The 16,219-nt window shown below is 41.2% G+C and overlaps 2 protein-coding genes across 5 annotated transcripts; both read left to right on the top strand.

Moving 5' to 3' along the window:
- The first annotated feature begins 656 nt into the window (after nucleotides 1-656).
- On the top strand, nucleotides 657-6,651 carry fam83e (family with sequence similarity 83 member E). Of its 4 annotated transcripts, XM_019892405.1 has the most exons (9): nucleotides 1,145-1,237; nucleotides 1,362-1,507; nucleotides 1,595-1,741; nucleotides 2,908-3,032; nucleotides 3,110-3,538; nucleotides 4,792-4,848; nucleotides 5,048-5,270; nucleotides 6,065-6,289; nucleotides 6,371-6,651. In XM_019892405.1, exons 2-9 carry the CDS (start codon nucleotides 1,415-1,417, stop codon nucleotides 6,539-6,541), a joined length of 1,470 nt encoding a protein of 489 aa, XP_019747964.1. In that variant the 5' UTR covers nucleotides 1,145-1,237; nucleotides 1,362-1,414; the 3' UTR covers nucleotides 6,542-6,651. The 4 variants fall into 4 exon arrangements, with proteins under 4 accessions (XP_019747963.1, XP_019747962.1, XP_019747961.1 ...); XM_019892402.1 differs by having other exon boundaries at nucleotides 659-1,507; XM_019892404.1 differs by lacking the exon at nucleotides 1,595-1,741 and having other exon boundaries at nucleotides 657-1,507.
- Nucleotides 6,652-7,972: 1,321 nt separating this feature from the next.
- utp3 (UTP3 small subunit processome component) lies at nucleotides 7,973-15,931 on the top strand. Its single transcript, XM_019892420.1, has 16 exons — nucleotides 7,973-8,163; nucleotides 8,914-9,001; nucleotides 9,580-9,624; nucleotides 9,928-9,984; nucleotides 10,062-10,188; nucleotides 10,266-10,334; nucleotides 11,028-11,149; nucleotides 11,236-11,388; nucleotides 11,465-11,536; nucleotides 12,091-12,131; nucleotides 12,205-12,301; nucleotides 13,345-13,479; nucleotides 14,463-14,599; nucleotides 14,667-14,730; nucleotides 15,510-15,617; nucleotides 15,693-15,931. Exons 1-16 carry the CDS (start codon nucleotides 8,147-8,149, stop codon nucleotides 15,780-15,782), a joined length of 1,422 nt encoding a protein of 473 aa, XP_019747979.1. The 5' UTR covers nucleotides 7,973-8,146; the 3' UTR covers nucleotides 15,783-15,931.
- Nucleotides 15,932-16,219: the final 288 nt, after the last annotated feature.

Here is a 16,219-nt window from a genome sequence, read left to right as displayed (position 1 = left end):
TTTTTATTCTCCGATAAAAATGTTCTCACAGCTTGTAATCTAGTGCTTTTTTTTCCCTTTTCAGTACAGGCTAATAAGGCCTTCTAGAATCACTCAGCCACTCACTTGTTTATTTTATATTTTCAACCGGTTCATGCTTCCTTGCAACTCACCAGACTTGTTGCGATGTCAATGTATTCGCATGTAAGATTAATCAAAGTTTTCAAGTAAGACTTGGGTGGTTTTGCTGACGTCAGGGAGTTTGCTGACGTCAGGAGAAGAGACAGCGTGCTGTTTGAATGTATTAGATAAGGGCGTGTCTACCTTTTGTTGGTCATCTTTCAACATATAGCGACAAGTATTTTGTCAGCATTTTCCCTGGCAGAGCAGCAAGAATTCAGAAATGGGGAACGAATGAATTCCCCGGGCAGTATTGAGAAATGTGCTCTGCAAAACAGAAGTGGGTAGTGATTCTGGATTGACAAAGCTGCGATCAGGCTGGACCAGTCCAAAAAGACATTAAAATATTAAAATGACATATTTTCGAGAAAGTCTATTTGACACTTTTTCTGCCTGAGCAAAATGCACACACATTATGCAGACGACGAAAATGTTTATGAATTAATGTGCTCCTGTGTAAAAGTGAACGCAGGGAGGCAAAGATGTCGGCGATTGCGAACGGCGAAGAAATCTGTCAGCGGCACAGAATTTATGGAATCTGAATACAATGTGGCCCACAAGGAGTGGAAGGCTGACTGACATGACAGGCAGGGGTGGGAACAAGTCAAGCGAGAACCACAGAGTCACACAAGCTCCACTGAAGGTGAGCTTGACAAAACGACAACGGAAAAATGCACCGACTGCATGAGTCTCCTCCGCGGCTTTCTGTTTAAGGGCAATATGAGTTGTGGAGGACGACGGCATACAAACTTCCTCTCTGCAGCCACCATTGGATGTCTTTCCTGTCAACTATTTGATCCTCCAGATCAGCGCCTCGTTGGACCGATGGCTTACATGAGACGGGATCAGTAGTTGAGAAACCGACTATTTCATCACAGAGGCTGCAGCCATGCCGGGCTCTCAGGAGGCCAGTCTGGATGAGGATGCAGTGTTCCTGCCGGTAAAGCCGTCTTCGCCGGAGTTCCTCTACTCAGAGCTAGAGCGACATTCCATGGAGAAACTCCTGTGCGAAGGTCCCAAAGCTTTCTACAACTCTGTCGGCACAGAGCTCTCCGGCTCCTTCCTGTCTCCCGATGAGGTTAGCGAAATAACCAGCTGGGTTCAGGACTTTCACTTTACCCCACTTCAAAAAGAGGAGAATGGAGGGAACGTCAACCCAGATGAAGCGGACCTCACCTCCTCCTACTTCCCGTCCTACTCAGATGTGCCCGCTCCGAGTTTGGCGTTGGGCTGGCCTGAGGCGCCTTGGGTGCGCATGGAAAACGTTGCAGTCTACACGAATCCCCCCGCCGAGGGAGAACCTTCCATCAGAGAGGTCATCCGACGGCATCTGCAGAAGGCCAGCCAAGTATGCATCCTTTACATGGATTTTAATATTTTAGCGTTCAGCAGGGATAGAGCTGTTTCCAAGGCTATGTCCTGATTTACACTGCAGGTACTTGCCATTGTGACTGACCGACTGACAGACAGCACTATCATTGGGGATTTACATGACGCAGCCTCCAGGGGTGTCCCGGTTTACATTATCCTCAACCAACGAACTGTTGAGGAGAAGTACACACTCCACAGGCTGGGACATCCGGTGAGTTGGGCTCGAGTACAAAAAGTACAAAAAGTTGAAAATAGACACGCTCAACCAGATTAGCTTATAACTGCTGGAAGTGGTCCAAATTCAAAAAAGCTTTTCAACTTGATATACCGCATTGTGCACTTGAGTTATGACACATCGCATACCTCTGTAATCACGGTCCCGCCAGCATAGTATTGCAGTTCAACCGGTTGCACAGCATTCGGTACAGACTTACAGTTACTGTTGCAGAATCATCAGAATATGCTCTTAATGTGAGGACAAAATGATTCGATAGACCCATGTATCCATGCAGCCTTTCATGTAATCAGGACATATTTTCTTGTGTTTGTATGGTTCATTGTATCTAGAACCACATTTTCCTGAAGTCAAGTGTTCCTACTGTCCCGTAATCCAATAATGCAATGTTGACATGGCTCAATTGTCCTTGGGACCCATAATTCAAAGTACAAAATTCCCAGGACTGTGTCCTCAGTAACATGTTTCCAGGGTTGAAAGCATTTATCCAAGACTTAAGCAGACCAGGGTCCAACCCGCTAGTCTGTATACTCATAAACCTCTGTCTTAGGTATCATATCTGCCGGGTTCCAGAACCAAAACCTTTCCAATGGCTATAGGTTTCCAAAGTCTCATATTCCGAGAGTTCTATGGTATGAAGTTTCAGAATTTCAAGGCCTCCATGTATCCTACGCCACATGTTTTATGACATCAGTATACCCTTGCTTCTTATGTGTCCGACTCCTTGAGTACCATGTATCCCACATTGCCAGGGCCCCAATATTGTCATATTCTCAGAGATGTCAAATATCCTAACTTCCTATGATCCGATGTTCCAAATATTCATATTCGCATAAATATATGCTGCCAAGCTCCCAAATTCAAAGGCTCTCCTGTTCCCAAGGTGCTATTTTCTTTGGGTCCTGTGATTTCAGTCTTTCATTTACTAAGGCCCCTGTTTTCCTAAGGGCCTAGAGCATGCTCACAGGAAGCTGTGGTCTATCCTAGCCTAGACCACACCCGTGATTGGTCACTAGTCAGTCGCAGGATCGAGACAGATAACCATTCACCCTCACTTCCCGGCCTACAGTCACTGAGCAGAAATTGATCTTGTGTTGGCTGCTACCAATGTTCCTAATGTTATGTTTCACCTTCAATGGCAGAATATTCAGGTTCGTGTACTTGGAGGTAAAAGCTTCTGTTCGAGCAAGGGAAAGATGATGGTTGGGGAGTTGAAAGACAAATTCATTCTGGTGGATTTGGAGAGAGTAATTCATGGTAGCTACAGGTAAAACGTTCATATCAAAAAGGTTTCTTGGTATAACAAGTGATGATGTTATAACAGGTTTTCTTGATCCTCGACAGCCTCGCATGGACCGATGCTCACTTACACCGGCATCTCATCACCGTTATCACTGGCTCGGTTGTGGACAGCTTCGACAAAGAGTTTCGGACCCTGTTTGCGGCGTCTGCCCCGGTTCCCAACTTGTTGCAGTATGCTGTTCCCCACGTGGAAATGACTGAGCAACAAAATGACTTCAAAGACCCTAGCCCTCCAAGACACTTCCACGTGACTCAAGAGATCCTCAACCCTCCTTCGCCACCGATGGACACCCATCTGGACTGGGAGGCCATGGGTGTTATTACCAGAGAAAGCTTCCCGGATAGTCTTTTTGAAGACTCGGAAATTGAGGAAAAGGAAACACCCTTGCGTACTGATGTGAAGTTTGATAAAAACACACTTGCTTTGGATACTTATACTCAAAATGGATTTCACCCGATGACCACGAGAAGGTACGAACAACGCAGATGAGATGTTGAGGATGTTTTAGACCCGAACCTTAAAATCTACAGTGCTAAAAGTCTTAGGTCACCATTAATTTTTTTTCTTGTACTATTTTGTTTTTCATTTAAGTCATTTTCACAAACAGTAAATTATTCAAAAAAACCCTGCTAAACTAAACCTTAACTCAACCATAACCATCCATCCATCCATCCGTTTTCTGACCCGCTTTATCCTCACAAGGGTCGCGGGTCATGCTGGAGCCTATCCCAGCCGTCTTTGGGCAGTAGGCGGGGGACACCCTTGCCAGCCAATCGCAGGGCACACAGAGACAAACAACCATCCACCCTCACATTCACACCTCAGGACAATTTAAAGTGTTCCATTAAATTGGGAGCCCTTTGTATAAATCAATATTCAAGAAATAGCTCTCAGTTTCAAAAAGGGAGACAAACTTTGCCCTGACCTAATCTCTAACCCAGGGGTTTTCAGTGTTGTTCCTCGAGAGCCGGTTTACTGGATGTCTCTCATCTGTCCCTGCTACAGCACACTTGATTCAAGTGATCAAGATTGTTGTCCAGCGTCTGCATACCTTGCTGATTGTCTGATAAGATAACCAGCCCTCAAGGAAGAGGAGTTCTGCTCTATCCAGTCTGTAACACAAACCGTAACCCAAACCCCAACCACATCCTTATATGTAACCAACCCTACACAGAAAGATCCAGATACATTTTTAAATATTTAAATATTGACTTTTATGTTGGTACTAACAACTTAAAATTACATCCGGATATAAATTATTTCATTTCATGCAGCCCACTTGATAAAATAAAATTGAGTAAATTCAATACATCCATTTTTTTCACTGTAGCCCTAACCCCACTCCCAACAGAATATCCGTAAATCTTGAAGAAAGATCGCATTCAACTGTTTGACCTCATCAATGATGGGGCAGTCTGCCCCCAACCATAGAATGACAATTGTCCGAAGGAGTTTATTCGTCTTTCTTCACGAACTACGAAGTAGCCTACTACTTTTGGTGACATGAGAGCTTTTACAGAGGGCTACATTCTTATGAGTGGCATTCTAGCCAGGCATGATCATTAAACTGTAGATTTGCTAAAAAATCCAATCTTAAGGTGGCCTGGGACTTTTGCAGAGCACTGAATATCTGAAATCAAATTTCTTTGTTGTATTAATTGATGAGTCTGATGTATGAATGTGTGACACAGTTTTGAGAGACGCTTGTTTTTGTACCTAATAGGGTGTGGGACAGCTCTCCAATGATAAACAGTATGCCAGACAACGCAAAAATTTCCAAGTAAGCTTGATAGGACAGATATTTGTAACATGTTTTAAAAATATAAAAATGTACTTTTTGACAAAATGTTAATGTTAAAAGACAACACAGTCTTTCCCCCAAATAAACTGCAGGAATAGGGTAAAAATAGAGGGGGAGGGCCATTCTGATTTAACCTAAATCAGTATATATGTCAAAATAATATTTCCTTCATTTCCAGTTGGGCAGAACGTCAGACAGAACAAGCTGCATCCCGACAGTTCTCCACAGAAGACAGAGCATTGTCAGCGTGGCGCGACAACAGAGACAGCGACTTGGGGCAAAACGAGTTTTTATTTTCCTCTATGAGGGAAAGACGCCGTGCAAGGCCCGATCCCAATGTGAAAGAGGAGAGCGGCTTCGACGACCTCAGCTCCGGCATAGAAAACATAGCCGCCTCAAGAGTAAGCCAATACTGTTAAAAGCTAAGTTTTGCAAATTGTGGGGCACTGCCCAAAATGGGTCCGAGGCCAATTTTTTGGGTCAGTGATTAATTCTTAATTATCATGAAGTGCACATATTTTGGTGTGTTTTTTTTTTAAACTTTAGTTTTTCTACAGTACATGAAAATTTTATGGCAATAGATGAGAGTGAAGCAGGGCAAGTAATCAATATGTAGCGCCAGGGAATTTCAGGCCTTCTTGGAATTGTTGTCTTCATTGTTATTCAGCCAACAAACGAGTCACATTTTAGAAAAATTCTAAATGTTTGCATTTTTTTGGGTCTCCACCTGAAAACTCACCCAATAGTCAAAAGTCTGAAAAATATGAAAGAATTGACCTGTTACTCAGAGTGACCAAAACGTTCTTTTGTAACAGGATGCAGTTTTAAAGATCCAAGTACACATGGAAATCTAATAATCAGTTAGCCATTTGGGTTTAAACAAACATTTTGGACAAATTCCAGGCTTCATACTTTTCTATTGGGGAAATGAAAGCCCCGATTGGAGGCTAGTACACTAGAAAGATTTTTTTTTTAACTACGCCATCTAAAGTGGGTGGAGTAGATCATCAAATTTGATGATACATTTGAGGATTTGTCATGAAAAGTGGGGTGCAAGGAAATCCTTTACTTAAATTTGGAATACACCAACCTGTATTTTTGACAACCCCCAGTTTGATAGTGCACCAATGATTTGCCGCAAAAAAAAGTTTTTTGTTTCAAATTTGAAGATTTATTTGAATGTTTCTGCTTGTAGAAGCCCTTAATTCTGAGGGTGCCGCAATCCGAGAGCTTCCACTCCCTGAATGACCTTATAAAGAGGTTTAAACCTCAGAATAACAGAGCAGAACTATTCAGGAAAGGCTCCAGTACCAATATGTCTGAGATGACCCAGTCCATGGTGGACCTCCACACGGATACACCCAGCGCTGACCCAACTCCAGATGAGCGAAGATTCTCTGTACCGAGGCTCAATTCCAATGTAAGACCTGGCTGCTGCATTTCATTGCATTGCTTATAATCTGACCTAATGTGATTAAAATCCATTTTTTGTAATATCCAGTATCATGACCCGGACCAAATGACACCAGGCTTAATCCTGATGAAAAGGAGGAACAATGTGATCAAGTCAGCCCTGCAAAGAATTCCACAGGCTTCTAAACCTAGACCTCGGAGCTTCGCCCTGGATTTGAGTTGGAGGCCTCTAAGGGAAAGAAAAGGGGAAGAGGAATGAGCTGCCGTATCATATAACAAAGCTCTATCTCTCTTGAAAGGAACTGGAAAACCTCTGTTACCTCTGTAGTATTAAACACCCGAACAAGAAAAAAGGCTGACTCAAATCAAGAAGTGGATTGACTTTATTTTTGTGGACACGTGTTTAGCATGTCTCCGTCACTGTTGTGGCATTTGGGCTTGGAATCTTAGCTTCCGCCTTCACTTTGAAGTTCTCATGTTTTCCTGGTAGTCTGGCCTCCTGCCACATTCCAAAAATATGCATGTTAGGTTAATTGAAGACTCCAAATTGTGCACAGGTATGAACGTGAGGGTGATGGCTTGTTTGTCTCCAAGAGCCCTGTGATTGGCTGCCCAACCAGTTCAGGGTGACCCTGCTTGTCCCACCCCAAATGAGCTAGGATAGGCTCCAGCTCACGTGTGACTCCAACGAGGACATTTTGCTTTTATTACCTGTAACATGTCAAATGATGTGATTCTGTTTTTTTTTTTAATATGTTGGTATGTGACAATTTTACAACGTGAAGACTGCGAGTCCTCTCTGTGTAAATGCCCTTGAATGAAAATGCCCTTTACTATAGAAAATGGTTAATGGATTGCAATTTATAGCAGTACAGTGTACCGGTATTTGTGGTTAGCATGTCTGACTCACCAGCAAGAGGTTAAACACTCAGCTCTCATTTTATCCAGGTACAGCACTATGACTTCCTCCCACATTCCACAAACATGAGTCTTAGGTTCATTGAAGAATGTAAAGTGTCCATAGGCATGTATGTGAGTGTGAGAAATTGTCTGACTGTGAGTGTGAGTGATTGTTTTTTGGTATGTGCTGTATGCAAATGGATGGTGAAGAATCCAAAGGACACATTCCTTCTCTTGCCCAAATGTTGGCAATGCTGTCCAAAAACGATGGATGCAAAGGAGGAAAACAAGCAGACTCCACACAAGAATGCTGGAGACAAGATTTGAACCAAGAACCTCAGAGATGTGAGGTTGACATGTTAACGACACCTCCACCGTGCTTTGTACTTCAAAAATATTTCCAACATACCTATACACTTCATGCTTCCCACAAATGCCATAAGTACACTTCAGTCTTGAGTTGACAATCCTGTCTGACGTGAAGCAGCGCTTTTTAATATTAGCCATGATTATCTTAAATGTATGCAGCACCACAGACCATAGATCTGAACCAGGATTTTGCTAATTTGTTTAAACGTTTAAATAAGCATATGTAAAAACATGTTTTCGTAAATGTAACATCACTTGGGGTTTCCTTGTATTCCCATTATAAATATCCTAACTTATTGTCGTTCCGTGAGCTCATTACTGTATCAATTAAATTATTCAATTATTAAAAAGCATCAACGAAACAGTCCCTTGTAGTACAACAGATGGCGCTACTCGCGTAATCGTTCACGTCACTCTTCATCAATACGCTGAAGAAGAAGAATTTGCGGAAGCACATGTTCAGACCATAGCCAGTTGTTCAATGTATACTACTCAGCCTGTCTACGCACCGAGTAGTGTAACTTATCACTTGTTCTGAACATAGCTAACGTTTTGCTTGCCTCTATTGTCAGATGCTGTATTGAATTCCTGCACAATGGTTCGAGCATTAAGGTGAGTCTGGGTAGGGTTAGCGAACATCAACGTAAAGTCACGTCTACTTAACGGGACATAACAAAAGTAACAGTTTACAACGTACAGTGTTTTTAAACCGACTTTATTGTTTGCTTCAAACGATTTTTAACTTAAGTCGTACATTTAACAATTATCGTTCATTTTAGTCGACAAGAGTTTCGTAACATTTCAATCGACTAAATCTTCAACAAATTTAGACGACATATAAGTCGTACAAAATTGAGGCATCTCTAAACGTTCTTTAACATAATATAAGGGTTAAAATCGGGTTATCTTCTAAATATCGTGTTATTCAAGCCTCTTGCATTTGGGTTCTCCTGCATTCTCTGCCTTGGTACGTTTACATCTTTGCACTCACATATAACTAGATAAGAATATATTTTTACATGTTTTAAAATATTCATTTGCGCGCGTATGTAGGAATGGGTCGATCGCGGGAGGTTGGCTACTTCAAAAGTAGATATTTGGTCAAAAACGGTTGGGCACCCCTGTCGTGAAGTATTTCTGTCTGTATTATGCCGCTCTTGCCAATCTGGGCAGCAGCACAATGGCCGTTTAATTCATGTAAAGTGTGACAAAAATTGTTTCTTTTAATTCTATTTATTACTGTCATTCTGTATGTTTTCTAAAGGCAAAACAGCTTAATCTCTATGACGCATTACGTCGCACAATGGTTGACAAAATGCATTCATGTTTCCCCCCTCTGCCATGTTGTTTTTCTGCTAATAGGCGTAAAAAGGTCCAGAGGCCAATTAAAAAGCAACAGAATGATGAAGGTGACCCAGAGGGATACAAAAACATAGCTGTCCCTGATATCGTAAGTAGTGTTTTTCTGATTTCAATTCTTTTTCGACTATTCATAGCATCTGTTTATGTTCGGGTTTGATCACAGGTTGAAATTGGAATTTATATATTAAAGTCACTGAGGCTGTTGATTTAGTCTTAACTAGTTGGCTGCCACTTGCCACGCTCAAACTACCAGATTTTTGCGACCATACGGCTGCGCACCTTATCAAAAGGTCCATCGCTCCCTTCGGTGCTTGCAACTTCACTTTAGCCGTTTTCTGTCCATTACCATGGCAACCAAGCACAACAGTTGTAATTATAAAGATTTTTGACACCGCTTTATGACTGCATCACCAAAATATTTTTGTTAACTTACTGCATAACCATAAGATGAGTAAATTCGGGAAAAGGTACCAGGCTAGCCACTATTAATGGTGAGTACATCATATGAAATTATCATGACAAAAGTTCTATTCCTAAAGCCTTTATGGTTTAATTTCCATCCCTTTTTCATTCTCGTAGTTGCTGTTGTGTGGTAGCAATTAATTGTCATCATATATGAATGAAAATGTCTGCATTGATCCTGCATTCTTAAATTTGTCATCTCAGAACTCCAAGGACAAAATCGATGAGTTTCACGATGAGAAGATTGAGGTACGTTTTCAAGTCATTATACCTTTTCATGGATCCAATGTCATTTAAAATGCAATTTACTGTTGCGATCAAACACAAAAGCTGTCCAGCGCCATTTAGACAAAACTAGTCATGCTTACAAGTAGACAGCATTGTTCGATGGTGCCTTTCCTCTTCCACTTATGACTCAAACTATTGATTACTCCTAATGGGCTACTTCATCTTTGACTATTTACTTGCTTTGATCATTTGTGTGGTTTTTTTTTAATTTTTTTTTTATGACTCATTTTTAACTGTGTCTATATTTTGGTCTTTTCCACGCAGGAACTCCTCAACAGCGGAGTTAATTTGCAGAGCGATGAGGAGGAGCTGGATGATGAGGTTTGATCCCATTTTCGTTCTGGAGTTTATCATTAGCTCATAACAGTTCCAGAGAAAATTTGTGTTTATTTCTGCAGGAGGAAGTGATGGCCTTGGATGATTCCGAGATGGATGATGACGACGATGATTTTGATGATGAGGAAGACAGTGAGGATGAAGAAGGCACTGACATGGAGAGCGATCTCGAGGGCAAGAAAGAAGAAGGTGAGACATGAGTCCACCAGGTACTGATTCTGGTGTACTTAAAGCTCCCTTAACATTGTTTGTATTGTCTTCCTCAGAGCTTCCCAATGAATTAGCATGGGGCACCAAGAAGAAGATGTTCTATGACTCCGACTATGTGGCCACAAGTGAGAAGACTGGATTTTTTTATATCATGTTGCGGGTTGTTATCAATCAAATTCAAATTGACATTACAATGCAGTAGAATGTAAATTTCAAATTGCAAAGGTTGAGGTTTTATGGGGGGAAAAAAATCTGCGTCATATTTTACCTATAGATAGATGGATCGTCTAAATAAGTTTACTGCATAAGAAGTGCAGTCCACGTTTCCATATCATTTTTTTCATGAAAAAATGACTCATAGATTTGTTTGCATTATTACGGTCGTTTGATTTATGGTTTTACTGCACTTGAATTTTGTAAAGTTGTCGTCGTGATCGCTTAAATGACTGGAAGTCAGTGTTTTGTAACTTACATGTAACGTCTCTACATGAAGTAGATAAATAACTGTCTTTCATAATAATTCCTGCTTCATTTGCCATTATTATTGTATCATAACCTAAGCTTCAAAACCAAAATATTAATAATAAATCTGATATTATTTATTGTAATACAGATTCATTTATTGCTTTTGTTTGTTCAAGAATCAATTGGAAGAGACCTTAAAAAGAAGTCTCAAATTAATTGCAATATTGAGGAACAAAAATCCCAATTAGATTATTTCGCAAAATTGTTAAGGCTTAATCGGGACATGGCAAGGAAAATCAATTTTCGGTGGAGCAATCCACTGCCGATAACATGTTTCCATTTTATGTTGACAGAGGGAAAGTCTCGTGATGAGTTGGTAGCCGAGGAAGAAGAGGAGGAAGAAGAAGCCAAGAAAATCCAAAAGCGCTTGGCTGAACATCTCAGCGAGGAGGATTACGACTTAAACTTTTTGCAGGTATTTGTAAGATCATCAATTACCTGCTGTGTAATGTGCCATCACCCTCGGGGGTAACGACTTGTTTCATGTGCCTCCACATAAAGGAGTTTGCTCCAGAGGAGCAGACCGAGGCGACAGTTGTGGAAAAGGAGAACATCGTTAAGGACTTGAAGCAGATGTCCCACAAGGAGAAAATGAAACTGCTCAATAAGGAGTCGCCCGAGTTGCTTGAACTCATTCAGGACTTCAAGGCGAAGGTATACAGGGAGTGATATAGCTGCTTCGCAAAAGCAACCAGTGAGATGGATGCTGAACGCAATTGTTGATGTGCAGCTTACAGAAATGAAGGACCAGGTGCAGCCACTCATGCAGATGGTAAAAAATGGCAAGATCCCACCGGGAAAGGTGACCTCTTTTACCTTTTGATTCAAAGCTTAATCAATGTGTCTGGTGCAGATAGTCCAAGTTTCTCTCTAGTCGTCTTATACAGTATATTAATTCTTTGACTTGTGTGTTGTATTATCTTATTTTTTTTAATTCTTAATATATCGGCTTCTCTATTTGGTTATCATCTGCATGGTTTTCATAAGCAAAGTAAAACAGTAATAATGTAAGTCACTGTTGGGTGATGGTTGTATTTTTATTGTTGTTCTGCTGTTTCCGTGCACCACCTACATACAGTGTATTGTATAAAGTACTGTCATTGCAAGCTACAGTTTGATCTCTGGAGCTCCACCCCAGCTCATCGTGTAACGAAAACTGTACACAGCAAGACAAGAAATATGTTGTGTTATTGTAATTCTTGCTCCTTGGGGTATACCTGTATTGATGAAAGCACAGATGTTATGAAAACCTCTTGGAATTGTGGGAAAACGCTTCGTGTTCTTTAAAAGTTAGGAATGTCTGTTCACATCATTGCTTCCACTGAACGAATCTTACTTTGCTTCTTTTTCCAAAAGGGTGCCGACTACCTGAAGACAAAACAGCAGCTTTACCTCAAGTGAGTAGAGTAGTTTCAAACTGTGAAGTGGTCTCGCTCGCCAAGTATTGATCTTTCATGCTTCTCGTTTCAGTTATTGTACGAACATCAGCTTCTACCTGGTGCTCAAAGCCAAACGAATCCCCGCTCACAACCACCCAGTCATCGAACGACTGCTCACTTATAGAAATGTAAGTCTTTACCTCTTCATTCATTGGCTAGGATTAGTTTATCATCGTTTCATGCTATTTGTCCAAACTTTGGAACCCAGACACCATGCAAATACACCCATTCCACCATCAATTACCGGCTTGCGTTCTTCGCTTGAATAATGAAGGCCAGATCTCAAAAAGATGGGTCCTTTGCTTACCCATTAGAAATCAAATAACAGGCGCTGTCACCAAGGGGCTGTACTTGGCTTGACTATGACATGATAGTAGATAGATAGATAGATGGTATCTGTAAAGCAGAAGTTTCTGAAGAAGTGTTGAATTGGGGTCCAAAACATTTAACCGAAAAAGATTATCTACATGGCATCTGTAAAGCTGTTGTGTACAGCAAAGTTTCACCATTCAGGAGCAAAAGCGTCTTAATATTTCAACATAGCTGCTAGATCATAATTGTTTAGCACAATATTCTGTCACTGCTCTAAAATAGTTGGCACTTAACGGGTGGTGATTCGTGAAAATGGCTGCCACTGAATGAGTTGAATGCAACAGTAAGACGGAGATGTGAATTCATGTTGGCGATTTGCCTTATGGAACGAAAGCTGACTAGCAGTTTGACATTGACCCCACCGAAGATTCGGGACATGGCATCTGTAAACCTGAAACCTGCATTACAGTGCCACGAAGTGAATTAAAAACTGCTCAACACCGACCCAAAGAGAATCACGATGTCGAATCTAAAGCTGAAGTTTACAATAATAATAATAAAAATAATAACAATAATAATACATTTTATTTATAAACACCTTTCAAAACACTCAGAGACTTTACAAACAAGAACAATAAAACCACAGATAAAATTATATAAATAATAAAAGAAGAGATGAATTTGAACTTTGTATTCGATTTTGAATAGGTGGGTTTTGAGATGGGATTTGAATGTGGGAAGAGAATCAATATTACGGATGTTGGGTGGAAGTATGGAGCATTGGAACAAAAGCTGTTCAACATTGACCTGAGAAAATTGTTCTAAGGCCTATGTAAAGCTCAAGTCTTCTTGCCTGCAGCTCATTAATGAATTGAGTTCAGTTGATGCCCGCCTGGCACCGCAGTACAGCAAGCTGCTGGCTGCTCAAGAGGAAGAGATCACCAGCAGACCAGTGGCTGAGAAGAAAGCTGCCGTATCCACCAAAAATGACAAGGTGAAAAAAAAACCCATCGGCACTAATGGACTGTGCATGCACCATTTCCGCATTTGGGATACGACGACGTGCTAACTTCCGGGTAACTAATGCATAGCGACAACAATGACAGCTTCAAACTCTTGGAATGAGATCAAGTTATCATAAATTCTGAATTACCTTTCTAATTGCTCCAGTTATCCAAGTAACAATCCAAGCATCTATATCTTGATTTATTGAGCCATTTGCAGTTTTACAAGAAATGAGGTCTGCTTGTGGATAAACTTGCACAACATTTTGAGATGTTCAACTCAAATTTGTTCATAGACCGCAAAACAAGCCACCACTTTCATAAAGTGCTCTATAAAAAGAGTGAATAAAATGGATTAGAAAGCCTTTATTGTTACGCTCTATGGTGCAGCTGCAGTAAAAATTGAGGTTGTGAACTTCGACAACCACAATAAAATGATAACAATAACTTGCATTTAATCACTGCCAGGATGAGCACGGTGTTGAATGTTCACAGGACTCGAGAACTTCTCGATTGCCATAAGCGCAGGGGGCAGTCCCCCGCTCGCTGCATGCTGAGCCGGGACATGAGGGGAGGGATGGAGCTTGAACCCTGGCCGTGTTTTTGTTGCATGGTCAAATTGGCTCGATGAATGCATAAACTGTCCGTCTCCTTTGTAACAGCGGCAGATAAACGTGTTAAAATGAAAAGCCGAGTTAACTCGCTGGACAAAACTGCTGGCTCGCCACAACATGGGCTGGAAGGGCTATCCCTACATTTCCACCTAGAAAGCCGAATTATTAAATGTACTTATTACACAAGCCCACACATACTGTATCACACATCTAAAGAATGAGGATATTTTTCGTCCAGATGGCGTCACCGTAGCTTGAAACAAGCGAACACCAGGTGGAAATGTGTCGAAGTGTTGCCTTGCATATGGTCCATTACTGGGGGTTAACAGATGCTAATGAGGGCACGTTTGTGGATGCAGGATTCCGGCAAAGTGGTGGCAGAGACGGGCACTGCCTCTGACTTGGACCTGGACGAGGAGGCAGCGTTGCGATTCTACAGAGAAGTGGAGGAAAGGATGAAGTTGAAGAGGAAGAACAAACCTCAGAAAGCTGAAGAGTAAGTTTGGATTGTGAACTCAGGATCCCCCAAAAAATCGTTTTCTTCATTGTTGACATTGTTGCAGGATGAAAGATGTGGATGAAGAGGAGGAGTTAGATTCAGAGGCGAAGAGAGGCATCACGTACCAGGTAAGTGAGCGTTGCAGTGATTAGTCAAATAATTCAATTCGATAAAAAAAAAAAATAAAAAAAATCTAAACAAAATCTCCCTTCATTTTTCCACAAGAACTATGTAGTCACGGTCGCACAAATCACTGTTTAGCAAAATCCATTTTGATCTGATGACCTGTTTCTAAAAACATTCAATAGCTGTAGGCACGGTGCCATCTAATTATCTCATTGCAGGATGCCGTATTGTTGTGCGAGAACTCAAAACAGTTACAGAAATATCCCACTTTTACTGGGTTCTGCGTAAAAGTCGTAGCAATAGCTGACAACTCTACAGTTGTAATGGGTCCATTTTGCAGAATCTCTGTATGAACGAGGCTTTTCTGGCTTTGCTGGGTAGTTGTGCATAAAAGACGTAAACCCACACAAATACAGCAAATGGCAGTTCTCTTGTATTGCAATTTTGCGGGATCTATGTGAAGCTTATGCTCTCTCACAGGGTTCCGTGTAAAATGCAGAATGCACACGAATAGATGCCAAATTCGCTGTTGCAATGTGGAAGTTTTGCAGGATCTCTGTGCGAAAGAGGCTTACACAATTCAGCTTTGCAGAGTTACAGAAACATTTTCTTTTTTCCCCCCACAGAGATTCTGCAAAACCGCAGCATCAAAGCTGTAAACAGAACCCAGCGTAATATTTCATAAAACAAAAATACTAGCCAGACCACCTCCCTTTTCAACGACGGTGCTTTCCAACGTCAAAATGTTCCAAACAAATCCTAATTTTACGCCTTGTTGCAGATGGCCAAGAACAGAGGACTCACTCCCAAGAGGAAGAAGATTGACCGCAACCCCCGAGTCAAGCACCGAGAGAAGTTCAGGCGGGCTAAGATCCGCAGAAAGGGCCAAGTGTGTAGTCCCTTCGCCTGAACGTAGTTTGAGTGCACGCTTATGTTCAATATTGACCGGTTGTCTCTTCATTAGGTCCGTGAGGTTCGGCGGGAGGAGACGAGATACAGCGGAGAACTATCCGGTATCCGCGCAGGTGTCAAGAAGAGTATCAAACTCAAGTAACAAAAGGAAACACCACATTGCGCTGCAAAGCTTTGTCACACGGAATCTGTTTAAGATTTTGAAAAATCGAACTGTGGTAAAACATAGTTGGATAACAAAACTGATATCATGCCAAGTGAATAAACGTTTTACAATCTTTTTAATACGTTGTTAAAAGGTTAAGAACATTGTGAGAACCAACATTGAAATAATAAAATGTCAGTCATTGAACATTCCAGTTAAAGTTAGCATGAACATTCAAATCCTAACTCTTTTAATATGAATGATAATTTTGTTCAATAGTGACATTTAAATAAGAAATATCTGGAAAGGCCTCTTTAAGGACCTCTACAATGGGTTGTTGCAAATAGATTTTTGGAGACTGGTGACATTTTTCAAGAAAAACTATTGTTTGGGGAGAAGGGGTCATGCGAGGACGTGATGCCAAAATAACGATC

This window comes from Hippocampus comes, unplaced genomic scaffold (genome assembly GCF_001891065.2).
Source record: "Hippocampus comes isolate QL1 unplaced genomic scaffold, H_comes_QL1_v1.1 scaffold137, whole genome shotgun sequence".
Classification (NCBI taxonomy): domain Eukaryota; kingdom Metazoa; phylum Chordata; class Actinopteri; order Syngnathiformes; family Syngnathidae; genus Hippocampus; species Hippocampus comes.
Note: the sequence above shows the minus strand (reverse complement) of the source record. Positions and strands in the feature narration are given on the sequence as shown.